General features: G+C 45.1%; 1 protein-coding gene across 3 annotated transcripts in view; it reads left to right on the top strand.

Moving 5' to 3' along the window:
* The window catches only part of CCDC88C (coiled-coil domain containing 88C), a 916,777-nt gene that overhangs the window by 363,263 nt on the left and 535,736 nt on the right, over positions 1-17,778 (top strand). For all 3 annotated transcript variants that reach the window (XM_069637440.1, XM_069637439.1, XM_069637438.1), the window contains exon 8: positions 5,212-5,396. In XM_069637440.1, coding sequence (XP_069493541.1) covers positions 5,212-5,396 — 185 coding nt within the window. The remainder of the gene's footprint in view (positions 1-5,211; positions 5,397-17,778) is intronic.

Below are 17,778 nucleotides of genomic sequence, written 5' to 3' on the forward strand. Positions count from 1 at the left end.
CCGACTTCCCCATTCCCATTTAAAAATGGAATGGGGAAGTCAGATGCGCAGGCACCGCGATCAACGGTGTCTGTGCATCCGAAATGCTGTGCTCGCGGGTATCTTTTATTCTGCCAGGTCAGACCCGCGAGCACAGCTCAGAGTTTGCTGGTCTGGATACAACGGTACCGGCAAGCTTACCAGTACCGTTGTATCCGGACCGGCAAGCTCGTAATGAGGCCCACTGTGTCTCTTGCCACCACAAACTGCACTTGGAGCGTGGCCATTTTATAATTTCCAAAAATCTGCATCCCTCCATCCTCCCAGCTCATCAAATAATCATGAAATCATGTCACTTAAAATATAGTCACCCATCATTACATAACGTGCGAACTAGTGGAGCCACATCCACCATTTACAAAACCTATGACAACCAGTAGAGCTGTCCCGAAAGAAATCCAACAGCAGAGCTTTCCAGGCAAAATGAGTAGTCTGCATTGTGGAAATATTCATATTGCAGTGTGCTTGCGCTATGGACTATTACTGGTTTGTTGTTGTATGTGAATGAACAAGCTAGTTCATTATGGAAGCTGCATATGCATTCCTTTTGGTGCAGCTTATCTTGTCGTGGCTCTGAGTTATATAAACAAAATGATTCTATAATGTGTGCGTGTGTGCGCGCGTTGCATATAACTGTCAGGTAACATCAAAGCTTAAGAATTTCGGCCAGTGGGCACTGTTGTTCAGAAGACACGACAGGTGGGGCTGGTCAGAGGGGTAGGCCTGGCACCCGGAATCCATGACAGCACCACATATATGCAAATATGTTAGTACAGACACTGGAGTCAGGGCTGGGTTTGTTGACCCATTGGATATTAAAATCAATTTATTTTAGCTTAATGAAACATTGCTCACATTTTCTCCATGTAAATTCATTGTAAGTTACTTTTCCTTAACCTCATGCATGTTTACTGTCAATATCCTAAACCATGACCGGATTTCACTACACCGTGAGTTGATGTACCCAGCCCTAATTAGACTGGTAGTATCTCCGCACAGCTTGGTGCGTTCCTGTGGGGCTTTCACTTCTAGCAACATTACGTTCAACGTGGAACCTGGGTTGGAGATCATTCCAAACATTGCCCGGCTCACAGAATCTACTAGCCCATTTGCATTGGCAAGGAGATTTTTTGAAGGGTGAGTGCCATTTGCATGGTACTCTACGTTGCTGGTGAGTTTGCGGATATGTGAAACTTTTCTTTGACATTTACTGCAAACAAACCGTTTGCAGTAAATGACAAACAAGATTCACTGTGCATGGCTGGTCTTTGGATGGCCTCATTACACTAAATATGACGTGTGCTTATAATGACATGCACCATTTTACAGAAAGCACTGGTAACTCTTTTGTTCCCCTGCACCATACAATGAATAGGTAAAGTAAGGAACGTAGCCTGTAGGTCTAGTGGGATTATTAAGGCCTGATTTGTGTAAAATGAGTTTGGTGGTCTCTGCCCTGTGGCTGGTGGTTGGTCGAGTGGGCATTTGTGTGATTGCTTGCTGCCCTGCATACACCTACGGCCTCAATCTGGAAGTTTCTTGGCTTTCACCTCAGTGTTTTGGGGAGACCCAGGCAAGACTTCCCGCTTCCTATAGGTGTGTTCTACCATTCCCCGGGTTTTCCCATGGATGAAGATGGACAACAAGTGGACAGTGCTCACACTTAACTTTGACACCAAGAATTTCCAAAACCTGGATAGAGTCTAAGGTTGTTTGTTCAAAGGCATTGTCTCAAGTGCTTAAAAAACAAACACAACTTTAAAATTAAGCACAATGTTTGAATGCTTAATAGTTTCTAAATATTGTTTTTCAGCTCGTATGTATGCTAAGACAAACCGAGATCTAAATATTGTGGTTCCATTTACTCAGAGTGAACTAGCATGTAATGTGGCTACCTCAGTTCTCGCTATAATCCACTCACTTTCATCCTCTGTTTTTAAAATACCTGTTTTATGGCCAACCCTAGCAATTATTCCTTTTTTATAGCCGTTTCCACAGGGGTAACTTCATAGCTGGCAAGTTTCAAAGTTACATGCAGAATCTTTGAGTCAGTCCTGATTATGTTCTGCACTGCAAGCTGAGTGCAGGCCTACCCTTCAATGGGAAAAACGAAACTACAAGTTCCAGCATGCAATTGAAAGCAAAAAGCAGGACTGGCTCGAGATGTTGCGCATGGAACTGGGAAACCTGGCACGGAGCTAACTTTTTTCTAAGCATAATATGTTATCAAAGCTACAGGACTCCATGCCCTCTCCCGAGGGCAAGGTAGCACGTGAGGCTCTCTTTACAGCTCCTGGAGAAGTAACCATTGCTTGATCCGTCACCATGGTTACCTGACAAGAGAACTAACGCCCATCTCTGCAATGGCCGCATGTCACATGAGCTCTCAGAAGTGGATGGAAGGGTGTATGGTGCGAAATTCAAAATCAAGTTTGACATTCCCAAAAAAAGAGGCAACCAATACAAAAAATCAGGTCATGTGGTTGCAAGGGGAAATGGGGTGTCACGGGTGCTGTATGCTTTTTTCCAATTTTAAATGAAACCGTTTAAAAAGAAGGGCACGTGACTAAAAAGGTGATAAAGAGGATTTGTTCTGGGGAGGGGGAAGCAATAACTAACCAAAGTACCCTCGCCCCACTCCTTTCTGACACACATGACTAGCCCTTGATGGGCTTAACCTACCACCAAAAGCAGTAGAGGTGTAGTTTACGGATGGTGTTGCACTGTAAAGGTGGCCTGGCTCCTTCTCATTGTTATTCATAAGTTACATTCATAAATAATGTATTCTTTCAGTGATGCCCATTGCATTGCCTGCGCTGCATTTACTATTTGGCTGTGATTGGCTTTAGCGTTCGTTTCTTTAATGTGGTCTCCCAGCTGTAAATTGACTGCAGAATTATAAATGCTGCCAGGAATGGGTGGTGCACCGCTGTCTGAATGCATACTTGCTTCCACAACGAAAAGCATTGATGTGATGGGTTTGAGGTAAGGGGGCAGGGCAGAGTGGTGGTGTACACTCCTAAAGGGCAAACCTGTTGGAGCTGGCAAAGATGAAGATGGCACAGCATGATGCTAGCTGAGAAGCAGCCAAGAATATTAAAGTAAGTTTTGTAGCAGATGCAAAACTGTTTGCTCACTCACTCGAGACAGGAAATATTCCAGATGATTGGAGAATGCAGGTAGTCTCACTGGAAAAAGAAGAGTTAGTGCAAAAAGGGCTTTACTCTTGATGTTCGTTGAGGAGACATTTATGGAATTGCTTTAAAAAATATAATCCAATTTGCTGAAGTGAGTGGGATGGAAATCAAGGCAGCCATGTGTCACAAGGGGAGAGTCTTGGCAGAAGTATCAAATTGAGTCCTTCGGCAATGCTCTCCTATCTCAAACAGTGCACTTGCAAATAATCGGCACAGCTTTGTAATGCAGTCATGTTTAGACCATAAGTTAGGAGCTGTATTCATGAAAGCAGCAAAGGCAACTGCTCAATGGCATACATTTTTATGGAATCACAGTTGGCAGCAGGGTGGCGCATGCATCAGTTCTTAAGATTAGGCATAAGACAAGGCACTGTTGATTGTACAATCATTTGACCTATTGGGACGAGTAGTTGGTCGGGCGAGGGGGAAGAGGAAGAGGGCTGCTATGCATTCATTCAGTGCAATGAAAAAAAGAAACAAAAGTAGCCAAAGTATGGTGTTTAGTGTGTTGAATTATCTTGCACTGATTGGGGTTGAGGTCTTAAGGGCTACCAGTCTGGATAGGAGTAACAGATCATGATTTCACAGTGGGCTAATAGCGTCCCAACACAGTGAGGAGTGAATGGAATTGTTGAGTTGTAGCACCATTAGAACATGTGGAGTTTTTGCAAGTACCACTGTGCAGCTGGAAGCATCTATGAAAGGTGGATGATGCGGGTAGGTACTGGCACGCAAATGGAAATCCATTTCCACCTGTTTCTTTGCTCTAACATGGCTACGTCATCCGGGCAGGCTTGGGTCGTGTGCACTGTGTGGCATTTTCCTGGATAGAGCTAAATATGAAATATTGTTGAAATTGTAATAGTTAAATGGAAGAAGTGAATATTGTCTTAGGTATGTGAATAAAGACCAGTAGCTGAAATAAAGGAATATTATGACATAACATGGCTAATTAGGACACTGAAGGCGTTTGGCAAGATGTATCCAGGTAATTTCTGAGCTACTCCGGGGTACTTTCGAAGTTACTCGATCATGTGGTGCAGAGGCTGTAGGTTTTCCTACATGAGGGTCTCTTGCTGAACCCAAATCAGTATATGAAGTATGATGGGAGTTCTGGGGAAACACTGCCAAATAAAACCTTATTCTATTTATAGTTCGTTTTTGGGGGAGTGATTAAAGAAGTTACATGGGGTAAAGTAACTTCTTATGCCGGTGTAATCATTTCTGTGGATTGAGTGGATAATTGAGCGGCCTCAAGCCCCGCAGTCTCTCAGCGATGTAAGACATTGGAATCACGGTCATGATTACACATTCTTTTAAAAGTCTCCCTTGGATCGGTAATTGAGCAATACATGTTTAGCAGCCATGCCACGAGGTAAAGCAATAAAATGCCATTATGTATTGAAGTGCCAACAAGCCGTTCACGATATGAAATCGGTCATCGCAAGTTTTGTAAATAAATTAGGCTATTTGACGTCATTCTTTTCATCATCTATCAGATATAGTGGTTGCCATTCCCACATTGATTGGACATAAACATACCTATCATTTTCCCTGATAAAACAAACCACATCTTCTACATCGGTCCCAAGAGATGGCATCTTAGATTAGTTTAGTATTTTCTTTGTCCCTGGTTTTGTATAAGGTCCCCTTCTGGCTCATAGTCCTCACTGCTTGCACAGGCAATTTGCCGTTCAGTCTGCCAACTACTAACGAATCGATAACAATGCATATGTCGCGCGTCCCTTTGGTTGGTGAGTATTTAACTCAAAGTATGGATTCCCTCTAGTACTTGATTGGCTGCTGAAACTCCTGGGAAAATGGTACGTATGACTTTTCAGAAGACGCATGTTAAAATTGTTTATATCCTTTGTGCCAGAGAGATGTGCATCGTTGCACCGGTTACTTATTGAACTGCACTCAATTATTGTGCCATTTTTGTTTGTGACACAAGACTTTGTTCTTCTCGCCATAGATGGTGGTGGATCTCACTCAAGAGCGAGACTACCTGCAGGCTCAGCAGCCCCCAAGCCCCGTGAAAGCTTCAAGTCCTCAGCAGTCGCCGAACCAAGTCAACCGCTTATCCAGCGAGGACAAGCAGCACCTAGCCGTGGAGCTGGCAGATTCGAAGGCCAAACTAAGACGAGTCCGGCAAGAACTGTAAGTCTCTAAAACAAAGGTGGCAGTGGCAGCTTAACTGGTCAGGATTTATTAACTTGGTGGACTGGCAGCATTTCACTGGAAAGTACATCGACGCAAGCCCTGGGACTCTGTTCTAAAGATAGCTCAGGCCTCATGAATTTGCTTTCAAATATTCCTTTGTTTAGTCATGAACGAGATTTTTCTTTTGCCAACATCAGATCTGCTCCTGGTTTCCTTCACAAAAAAAGCTCTGCCCCCAGAAAGCCATCTTCTAACTAAAGTGAACAGTGTATTGAGTAGAACGCGAAAGATGGAGGTAGATTGGGGTCCACTTAGCGCAGCATTCTTTTTGGGGGCTAGCCTTGTGCCCGCTGCCCAATCTTTTTGTTTTCATATCTAACCATTTACAGGTGAGATTTAAAGCCTCAGTTAGGCAGCCCCACAATATGCAGCGTTGAGAGGACCCAGCACTATTTTAGCTTGGTTAATAATAAGGCTGTTGTGGCTTGAGGACCATTGCATACACACCAGTGGTGTGCTATGGATATGTCTCCGTGTTCACACCAGGGACGCAGGCGGTTCCGTGTTGTTGTTTATGGCTATACCAGCCAAACGCTGTGTGATGTGGGAGACCATTAAAAAAACGGTGCTCCTTGCTCTAATGACCGGAGAGAATTTGTCATTTTCTGACGTGAGCGATGTACCTTGATAACTGCGGTAATGAAAATTGCTCATGGGTGAAGAGAAAGCCTCCCAGGGTCTGTGTTTTGTCAAAAAGCACCCTGGGAAACCTTTATCTCCACTGAAACAATACATGGAGTTGACTCCCTACTGTTCACAAGGCCTTCGCTGCAGGCAGCCTTACCTTTTCTGTATGAAATGTGCGACCTAGTCTTGCAAGCCATGCAGAACTTTTGCTGCAAAGTGCGTCTATTGGAAAATGGTAGTGGAACAGGTCTAGTTCCCAAAGAAAAGTGCTGCGTTAAATTGGAGTTGGTGAACCTGGAGGAAGTTGCCACTTTATAGAGATTTGGGCCAGTGAGTATTAGTTCGCGTGGCGCAAAGCTCCCTGTATGATATCATGAACGCCATGAGCAGTCAGCCTTTCACTAACCACTTACAATTTACATATACTGAAAGGGAATGTGTCCACAATTTGCTCTTACAACAAGTATATTTGCACGCCAAAGGCTCATGCAAGGGAAATGCAGGTGTCTGTTTAGAGTACTTGTGGGGCACAAACATACACAAAATATAAGGGTAGCATTGTATCACTTGAAAGGAAAGAAGGCTGTGCCAACCAAATGGATCCAGTGTGAAGTGTAGTCTTGAGGACCTCACAGAAAGCAAGGCGATTGCCAGTGTCTCTGGGTACTAAAGGAAGTGTGTTATAGAGCGAGGAACAGAGATGGAAAAGGCAGGGCCTCAAGCTGCCACTGGCCTTGGAGATGATTATGAAAAGAGTAGTGTCTCAGCATGAAAATCTTGACATGATTTAGTCCATTCAAGGGAGGCGAGGTGGTGGACTGCTAGATGGATGTCGCAGAGATGTTTGAATTGAATTCCTTGTTTCTTGGTGAGCCAGTCTGGAGAGGCAAGGGTGATGTGGTTACAGCATTTTGGGTACCATGAAGGCTGCGGATGAGGAAGGTCAAGGTAGGCACTTCTACTGTAGACCACTTTCAGGTGATATGGGTGCTTTCAGGGTGTCAATGTGGAGAAAGCATGGGCTTACCACTTGGTTGTGTTGGAAGAGGGAGATGAAGAGGGCCAGTAAGAGGGACGCCTTTGCTTTTGTGTGTCGCCATTCAGCTTTGGTCAGTTGGACTTCCTCTGAGTGGGAAGCTACTACACATGAAAGACCGAACTGACACTGTGAGCCAGTCTTCAAAGGAATGTGATATTGCTTGAGTAGGAGGTAAACGGGAGTCTGACTAATTCGATTAGAATTCCCAGAGAGCGTATGGAGGGTAGGAAGATGATGAGAAACAGAACGACGAGGGAGGATCCTTGCAGGACACCATAGAGCTTGGGACTGGGGTAGACCTGAAAGGAGATGGAGACATCAGGCAGAGGTCCATTAGAATTAAGGCGATGAAACCATTGCTTTTGAACAATGTTTTCTTTGTTTAGTTGAGAGAGAGAGAGGCTCCATAGCTCTGGAATGATCGCAGCCATCCAGCCTATTTATGTGGGGACTAACGTTCGGCCGGGGTTAATGTTGGGTGTATGCTGTGAGTACTCGCTGGGATCTGTCCATGAGTGCGTAGACACCATGCATCATTGGAATTAAATAGAGGCATTATCTCACAATGCCACTATAATGGTGTTTAAAGGCAATTAATCAATTTTTACTCAAACATTTTGAAGAGTGCAAGGGCTCTATGAACAGATTATAATAAGAAATCACATGGCAGTACTATGGTTATGGCCCGAGCCTACTTTACTGCCCAGAGGTGCTGCATATTAGTAACCACTCAGCATATGAAATTGGGAACTAGGTCTAAAGTTTGTGGAATTAAAGCGTGGGGAGATTTTATTGTACTTCAAATAAGCCCTTGACACACTGTGCAGTGGGTTTAATCCGAAATCATTAGGCTACAGACAGTCCAAAAAGAACGCCAACTCACCAAGATGCCGGAGGTAGAAAAGAAACCACTTGATCCCTTGATGGGAAGTGATGTTGTTGGCGTTTGACCCCGGTGCAATCAGTGAGTGTCACATCACTGATGAAAAAACTACAATCAGTGTAATTTTAATAAAATAAGGTTACTGGAGCCTGTAAAAAGGCATGTTAGTTAACATCCATATGTTATCAATGATGGTGGCTAGATATAGCAGGGTTATAGTTCTGATGGGCCAAGGGGCTCTGCCTTCATTGTCCAGTACAGATATGTTCTAGCATTTAACACCTCATTTCAGGTCTAATACTCCTATCCTAACCTTTGCCATCAGAGCTTAATATCCAAGATACAGCCTCAAATGCCCAAATACTGCCATCTTCTGCAGAGTAGATCCTCAAATGCTGGGTATTATCATTATTTGCATCTCACCTGTCGAGATATTGCCGTCAGTGCCAAACAGTGTCCACCCACTACCACCTTATGGCAGCTAAAGCCCCCAGCAGCCAAGTATGACCTCCCATATACAAGGTCGGGCCTCAAATACTGATTTGACCTGCATATTTTCCCTGCATTCAATTGTTCAGTCTTGCGCCCCTCAAGACAACTCTATTTAGAAATATCAGACTTGTTAGCCATGGCCCATATAAAATATGCATGTAATCACTTCTTTATCGATCTTGTACAGCATGGACGAGTCCATATTTTGAGAGTGCCTCACAGGCATTAGATGATTAGTAACTGGCTGGTACTTGAGTAAATGCTTACCAGGGTATGAGTGTTTATGAGGGTAGTAATGAGTGTTGGCCAGTGAACTGAAATGAGGGCCGCATAGCAGAGATTCCCATTTGAAGAGCCAACCCTTCGTTTGACACTAGTTTTAGTTTAGTATAAATAGACAATTTTCCTGGCTTGACCGGGAGCTTGCACATGCAAATCCTGACTTAGTAATTGCAATAGCAGCTCTTTGGGTAGCAGAGTCTAGGGGTGCCAGTTGGTACCACAGGAAATCTGAAACTGACGTACATACAGTGTAGCGTGTTTAGGATGTGATAAGTAATTTATAATGCACCTGTACACAAGTGTTTCTAGGCGCGATAAGACAAGGAGGGGGGAACAGAAGGAGGACAAAAAAATTATTTTACTAGGCCTTGTCATTCAGATTGCGTAAGTTCAGGGCAGAGGGAGTGGAGAAGTGCCAGGGGTGGGTGTAAGGAGAAGTGCAGGTAGCTAAATAAGTGCTGCCAGAGGGGGGCTCATACGTGCAGCGAGACAAGGGACCGTAGGGTTGAAGATATAGAGCATTAACTGCAGGGGGAGCCCGGAGACAATGCAATGGCAACTGGACATGCAGGATTCTGGACCCAAGTTTCAGTGTGCGAGCAATTGGGCATGTCAGCTTGCGAGAAAGCGGAAGCGAAAAGGAAGGTCTTGAGTTGCTTCCGAAACCGGAGGTGGTTCTGCTAAAGTTTGAGAGGTAGTGAGGCTGTTTAAGAGGGAGGACCCAGCCGAGGAAAGAGATGTCCCCCCCCCCCCCCACACTCTCTGCTTGGTAAAGGGTCTGACCCTCAGAGAGTTGGAGGTGGATGAGCAGAGAGCTCGAGAAGGAAGATGTTTAGGAAGAGAAAGCTGAAGGTAGTTAAGTCCCAGGCACCAGAAAGCCTTGGAGATGATGCAAACGGTCTCAAACTGATCCTTGCAGCCACAGGAGAGATCTTAGAGCTGGAGTGATACGATCCCCGGGCTTGAGGCCAAGGACAAGTCTTGCAGTCCTGTTCCCGGTAAGTTGTAAAGGTCGAAGAGTAGAGACAGACAGATGTAGAAAGAGGCTGTTGCGGTAGTCCAGCCTAGAGAGGACTAGGGCTCTGGAGACCGTGAGCTTCTGGGGGGGGGTGAGAAAAGGCAGAATACCTTTTGAGGAGGTTCAGGGAGATGTGAGGAGAGAAGGAGAGGGTGGTGTCGAACCTCCAAGCCACAAGCGTTCTTGTGGTTTGGAGGTTCTTGTAGAGCACCCCTTGGAACTGACAATGGTTGGATCCTTTTTTGGCGTATGCCAGAATCTGAGCATCCCTGGGGATTGGTCAGTTTATACTGTATGCGGGTCTTCGTTAACCAGAGAGAGTTTTGGGGTTTCTACTAGGGGTACTGAGCTTTGAGTGAGAAGCTGTGTGTGGGTGACAAGACAGTGGTTCTTGCGCTACAGCACATATGGTTAATCACCCACCACTGATAGTTTAACAGGAGCACTGCCACACTTTGGCTGCGTTTCCTATAATACTGATTGCTTGCACAGTATTTTGCTGTGGTGTTTTCAACAAAGGTGTGTAATTGAAGTGTGTGGATGTGAAGTAAATGGCATATTTTCTTATGCTAATGTATTCCATGCGCAGTGGCTGCATGGTGTTGCGGTGGTAATAGGTTACTGTTAATGAAGGAGTTCCTATGGACTGCACCCCCCTTTCATTAAATGTGCTATGCCCTCAACGTGTGCATTTACTAACTTGGAACCACTGTACCAACGCTACCCTATGCCGTCTTCAAGCAGTGTATGCAGCTAGATTACTTGGAACTCTCATTGTCCTGCATGTGTTACTGCAAGCAGCGTCCGCTCTTGACTCCCCTCATCGCTTGAGTAAAGAGGCCTGCACCCCCGCTGCACCCTGAACTAGAGAAAATGCGGGTATTGGCAGCAGGGATGGCATCCAGGCAGACATGCCACTGAGAAGATCTCCCCGAATGGAAGAGTTCCTGCCAATGCCTCATGAAATGCATCTCGAGAGGGCCACTAAAGTGAACATGCCACACCAGTTGTGTCTGCATGCTCAGTCACGTGCCCTCCTTTCCAAACCAGGACTTGTCATGTGTTCACTGAAATCGGGGCTTCGCAGTGACCCACCTGCCCCCGTTGCACCATTGTGTCCTGCAGTTTTACATAAGTCAGTCTCAAGGGGTCACATGCCCTGTTTTCCTACTGGTATGTTTATCATTTTTTTTGGGTCAGAAGGTGAAAGCCTCACCCCTCAGATCTGCTGGTCTGTTTTCAGGATCCGGCAGTGCCGCAATGCTAATAACACATGTTAATGCCCACGGGGAGCCGCATTGTAATTACTTACCTCTAAATTGCATGTAATTAAACACCCAGGCATTTGTAAGCAGCACTCTGCGTTCGTGAGAGACCTTAGTCACTGGCAACATTGGCCAGTGATGCAAGATATTTGAACTGTCTGCTGCATGCTACAAACATGGATGCCAACTTTTGATTTTCGCTACTGGGGGCACAACCACACTTAATGTTTGCTATGGGGCAGAAATTCCCACACCGAAGTAAGCCAGGAAGCAATACCCGTGCCCAGGATGAAATACGTTTTTTGCAGCACATTTAGTAGCATGAATTGGGGATTGAGAGCGGAGACAAGATTACAGGTTGGTCAAAACCATCTCGGGAACAATCGCCTAACCTGCTGAGCTGTCTTTGCGGCATTTGCCTTTAATATTGCCTACTGCCTGCCCCCTCCCACCCTTCAATGAAGGATGAGGTGATCATGAGGCTGCCTTTTTACTTTGGAGTGAGCCGCACGTGCTAGTTTTACAAGATCCCTGCCGACACTTCACCATGAAGCCTGAACGCAGCACACGAGGAGCCGAAAGCCCTCTTATACCCTGTGATTTAGGAGGGCGTGTTTGCAGAATATCCACGGGGGCGAAATTATACTCCTGCCCTCGTTGTTTCAGAACGGGGCAAATTCCTCCTCTGCCTCCATGTTCTCCACGCCTTTGGCCTTCACCACACTGGAAATTTAAATAAAACTGCAGACACATGCCAGGTAAAGGGTTCACACAGACGGGCCCTGACTATTCATGTGTGCTAATCACACCCCATACCTTCAATGCTTCTGCGCGACTACAGTTAGGTTAATGGTAATGTTAATGTTAAAGGACATTTGTACCGCGCATTATCACCACAGAGTGGTCCCCTGGCGCTCTGGCAGCTCTGAAAAAGGGGAGGAGAGGGGGGGTGGGTTAGTGGGAATAAGCTGGAAAAGTGCAAGAGAACAGTGATGTGCTGTTGGCAGCCTCAGCCCGGTGGGTCCGTTGGCTGGGCCTGTGCGTGTGCTTACAGGAAAACTCCTCTAATGTCTGCAGTCACCTGACCATAGTCTCATTTGCTGCTGGACTTTATAAACCTGCATGCAGGCTGTAATCACCAAGCCCTGGCAGCCACATAGCGTAGAGTCCAGTCCGCAACAGTAAGACGGCACTGGCCTTTGCTCCGCTAGCGAAGCTCCAGCCGCTAAACTGCCGCAGGTGTGTGCACTGAGAGTGCTCTTGTAAATTGTGCTGCAAAATAGTTGCATCAGTTGGCTTCTTGGGGAGGGGTTGCTGAGCAGCGGACTGCTCGGTCTCTCACCAACAGCTGATAATAAAAGCAAAAAAGTTTACTTTTAATTTTAACTTCAACTTGCCTTTCCCTGAATAGACACGGGGCTTACAGCCATCCTTTCCACAATAAGTCTGGGGGTGCTGGGAAGTTTGGGTGCTGCCCACGGGATGCACCGTTGTAGGAGCGCTGTTTATGCTTTTAAGTATACGATTGGGTAAAACAAACCTACTGGGGACCCCAAGGCTCCAGCCAATGCTGATGTGATCTTTGGGTCGGACATACTCCGCCTCCCAGATGGGTGGGAGAGAAGCCACACTGTGCTCATTGCAGCTTTCATGTGCATATGCAAAATACATTTAAATTTGAAAAAGCATTTAATCACCAGCGCAAACACGGTAATACCGTATGGACCAGGTGATGGCTGTTATAACTAAATGAAAGTGTGCACAGTATACGGTATACTGTGGTACTGTTGCACCCCTAACCCTCACCATGCACTGCTCTCATCTCTTCCTTTCTCTTCTACCTTTCTCTTCATTTGCTGCTGCTCAAAACCATTTTAACTCTCTTCCTCTCCCTATACTCCTTTTCTCTATGCCACCCCTCTTCTCGCTTACCTACTCTCTATTCACAAAACCTTGAGCCCTAACTTTCGTCACACTTCATCTTCCCGCATCTACCCCCCCCCCCCCACACCTGTGCCTCTCTACTGTGCGACATCAGTATGCTTCTCACTCTTAGACTCTTAGACTGCTCTTGGAATGCACAATCTGTCTGTAACAAGACTTCCTTTACCTCCGACTTCTTTCTTTCCCATTCTCCCTGTCTTGACCTCCTTACCCTTACAGAAACCTGAATTTCTCTGACTCGGCAACCCTTGCTGCCCTTCATGACCTTGCCGACACCTTTACTCTTTCTCCTCGCCCAACTAGTAGGGGTGGTGATGTAGGACTGCTTCCCACCTTCTTATTGCCGACTCCCACTAGTTCTCCCTCTTTCGAATACACTATCTCCACAATCACTGCTACCTGTGACATGCATATTACATCTATAGGCTATCGGGTCCCGCTGGTCAATTTATTGACTACCTCGCCCAACTAATTGACTGTCTTCCTTCCCATCACCTCATTGTCACTGGTGACTTTAACCTCTCCTTTCTCTCCACTCCTCTATCTACTGATTTAAGTTCTCTGCTCCTTAACCACTCGCTTGCTTCTGTCCACTCTGCCCACCCATTCAAATGTTAACTCCCTTGACCTTACTCTCATCTCTTCGCCTCGAATATCTCCACCGCTCCTTCTCCCTCTGATCATTCTGTTGTCTTTGCCTCATTCTCCTCTCCTACTTCCACCCTGCTCTCTCCATTCAACACTGTCATTACCAATCGCCAGTTTCCCCTCCCCCAAATTCCCTATCTATCTCTTTGACCTACACCACGCTCTCCCCTCCAATGCAAAATTCACCATTCCATCCACTCATGAAGCCATAACTAACTTTCACGCTCACTTCTCCTCTCAATTCCCTCTTGCTACGTTCACTCCTAAACACTCCCCTCCACGGTCTTGGATTATACCTACCATCTGCACCCTCAAAAAAACAATGAGGAAATACCTTTGTACTTTGCAAATATCTAGACATTCCTTGGATCTCCTATCTGACTGCTCTTCAACACTACTCCTCTGCTCTCGACTCTGCCAAACGTGACTTCTAGCTCTCTCTCATTTCATCTCGATCCTCTTAACATAGGCAGCTACAAAACCCTCTCAACTATATACTCTTCACCTCCTAATTCCCCTCCATCCCCTCTACTCTATCTGCCAATGATCTTGCACTCTACTTTGTTTCAAGCATTTCCAACATTCAAAATACCCTCACAAATGACCTTCTAGCCCCCCCACCTGCTGCCTTTTCTCCACCACCTCTACCCTCCTCTCCTACAACAATGTCTTCCTTTCTGCCCCACTAACCCTGATGGAATTCTCGACCTTCTCCTCTGGGCTAATGCTTCATGTGCCCCCATGAACACTATCACCTGTAAGAGGATTCAATTCCACACTACAGCTAAGTCAACGCCTAGTCTATAATACTGAATGAAAACCCTTATTGATATATCTTTAGGTCCAGTTCATGCGTTCTGGATGACTACCCCTATATAACACCCCTCTCTTGGAATCCCCCTGACCTCACTGAGCCAAGAAGTAGTTCTGTTTTGCAAGTTTAAAAGGTTTATTTGATAATTTAAACAATAGATATATATATGACACCTTATAATAAATTAATAATTGAATAGCACACTTAATCTGATATGATAAAGATCAACAACGGAGAATCTGGCACTAGCACACTTCTTATAATCACTAATGAGTTGACATGAAATGGATAAGGTAGCACACTGGTAAATAGGAACAAAAGAAGAAGGTGGTACAAAATGCTTTATGGAGTTCAAATGGATGCAAGGTTGAATGAATGAAATGCAGTATAGAAATACTCAATATGATTTCAACAAAACAATGTAATCACTTTTCTCTGGCAATTCCCTCCCCCCCTTGATGCAAGGCAAGGAAATGGAAGGAAACACACAGTTCTCAGAAATGCAATCAAATGTGATTCAGTTCAATCCCAGCAAGCTTACAGAAAACAGATAGGAGTTTTGAAAACACAGGCCCAAATGCTTTGATATGTGCTAGCAATGGATGAGAAATATGCTGGAAATGCTTTTTAATTCCCTTTCAGAGGTTCAGGGTGATTGGTATCTAGTTAATATTAGTCCAGGCTCACACTAGCAATGATGCAGGGATAGTTAGCAGGTTAAACGAATTTCTGGCAAATGGAAAGCAAGCAGCAGCAGTTTTTACATGTGAAGAAATTGCAAATCGCGGTAAAATTCGCGGATGCGTGTTCCGCGATTGCGGTAAAACTATAAGGGGTAGGAATGCGGTTCTTGGTTCGTAGGAAAACCACGATTCTAAGCTATCAAATAAAAGTTATTGCAAGTCTCTAGCACAAACGGTTGCGGAGATATGAGCGATTTAATAAAGGTCGTTTTTGGGTTTGCAAATTTCAAAAGCTCAAAATGACAAGTGCAGCTTGCAACTAGAAATGACAGGTGACAGCTAGGAGGCAGTTCTACTTAGGTTAAATAGATTGAATTAGATGAATTTAAACTAAGAGATTGGTTCTACACAGTTCTGCTGGGTACTCACACTATATTCTTGAGTGAAATGGGCCTCGCCACGGATCTGGTCAGGGTTTTAGACTGGACTCTGGTCTGGTCTGGTCTGGCCTCTGCACTTCACAGTGATCTGGGTCAGCTCTCTCTGCTGGTCTGGGTCTCTCTGGGTACAGCACTGCTTTCTCTCTCTGGTCTGGTCTCTTAGTTCTGGATAGATTGAAGTCTCTAGTTTGGCTTTCTGGAGGTTGATGGAGGTAAGTATGGATTTTTCCGGCAGAGCGTCCCGCTGCAAATGGATTTGGAAAACCCCTCTCTGTCCTGTCTGTCTGCTTTTATGTGTTTAGAATGTGGGTGTGTTCTAGCATCACTGACCCTACCTCTCTCTCAGCTTCTAATTGGTCAAACTTCCATTTCTCATTTGATTGGGTAATGAACTGTGAGTCAGAGGGATGTCATTTTACAGCCTGCAGAAAGTCCACTCCTCCTGTCAACTTACACACAAATCTAGATTTGAAACAAATACATATTTGCAGAGGTACATATTGTTTTAAAATCATATGCACCCATCATGCATTACAGGAGGTATACCCTGTTCAAACTCTGCTCTTCCTGGGAGCTTGCATTCAGAACTGGCACATATTTCACTTTTTAACTGATTTTGCAATTTCTGACATTGACCCAACTTTACATACATGTGTGCAGGGAGTAGGGACATTAACTGATGAAGTTTCAGATTTTTAACATGCATACATTTAGAGTAATATCCATTTTTCCGCTAAAACCCCCCTGAACATGCCACCGGGTCGAAAAACCGCTTAAAATGTGGGCAGAAAAATCACAAGAATTATGGTATCATTTATAAAATTTTCACATGTCCGCTCTATGAGTTATTCATCTTTTTAAAGTTATGTTCTGGCTCCAAAGGGGTGTGGTTTCCCAGGTCACATGGTATAGAAACCAGTCTTTCCAGTTTCTGCCAAGCCAGCTTGCTCTCACAGGCAGTGCTCCTCCCAGCTCCTGCCAAGAGGAAGCTACAATTTACGACTGCGGTAATAAAAACCTTTGCCTGAGTGAAGAGGGCTTTGTTCACTCTCTTGCAGAGCACAGATAATTCAATTATCAGATAGATGGCATATCCTTAGTGTGGGCAGCAAAAGGAAGGTTGGCCTGGGAACACAGTGGTGACTCAAGTTTCACTGCTGATGGGGGTAGTTGCCAGGCAGAATCAAGTTCCTTAAGCCAGACTTTCAGCTACTGTCATGTTATTTGTTGCTTTTTAAATTAACTTGCAATTTTACACATGCAGCTAGAATGCTGATTCTAAGTTTAAAACTATGACATTTAAACAGTTACAAAGGCATGTGACACCAAACATAGCTCACTCATTTAATCTAACATTTTCGATTTTAGTGTCTTTAAATCCAGTGCAACTTAAACTGCTGACTCCATAGCAGTTTTGTTATAAGCATTGTTTTGGGCTCTTCATTTCCCAGATTTTGTAGGCACACAACACTCCATTCTACCAAATGTCTGCTGGTGTCCAGTGAGTTTTTAGATGTGTTGCAATGTTTAAAATAGACAGTTTGAGCCTGCCTTCAGAGAAACACAGGGTGGTTTTAAAACGCCGGCTTTTGGATAGTGGTGAGTACTGGTACTGCACCCATTTTTGGGATTTAAGAAATGAATTCCCCACAATTCTAGGTTGCATTTGGCAATCAGCATTGCCATTCCCAATGGTTTCAGACTACTGTGCGGGTAGTCCAATGGTGGTTTTAGGCAGTGTCCTTCTGTGCCCATAACATCGGCAAAAATGAGTGGCAGCCTATTCTTCATGCATTTCCCTGTGCATTTTCTGGGAAGCTCTGGCCATCATGATGTTTTCCATGTCAGTACTGCACAGTTTTGAGGTAGGGCTAGGATGCATGGGTAAATACATCCCACAAGCCCCCCTCTTGCGATGGCCATTCTATTTCACGAATGGGACTCGCAAGACCTGGGATGTTTCCTCATCTTCTTCCACTAGATGGCACAGTTCAGCATCTTCTTCTCCATCCGGTACTGATCGATCAGTTCTCCTCGCCGGTCCTGATGGGAATATTGGGCGGTCCACTGGGCCCATTGGATCTTCGTTCCCGGTCTCCGGATCACCCTCCTTGGCCAGTCTCAAGGTCTTCTTTCTCCTAGGACGACAAAGGAAGAGCGGCAATACCTACTCATAGACGTCTT

The sequence above is a fragment of the Ambystoma mexicanum genome, chromosome 14, assembly GCF_040938575.1.
Source record: "Ambystoma mexicanum isolate Mex_15411 chromosome 14, UKY_AmexF1_1, whole genome shotgun sequence".
In the NCBI taxonomy this organism is placed as follows: domain Eukaryota; kingdom Metazoa; phylum Chordata; class Amphibia; order Caudata; family Ambystomatidae; genus Ambystoma; species Ambystoma mexicanum.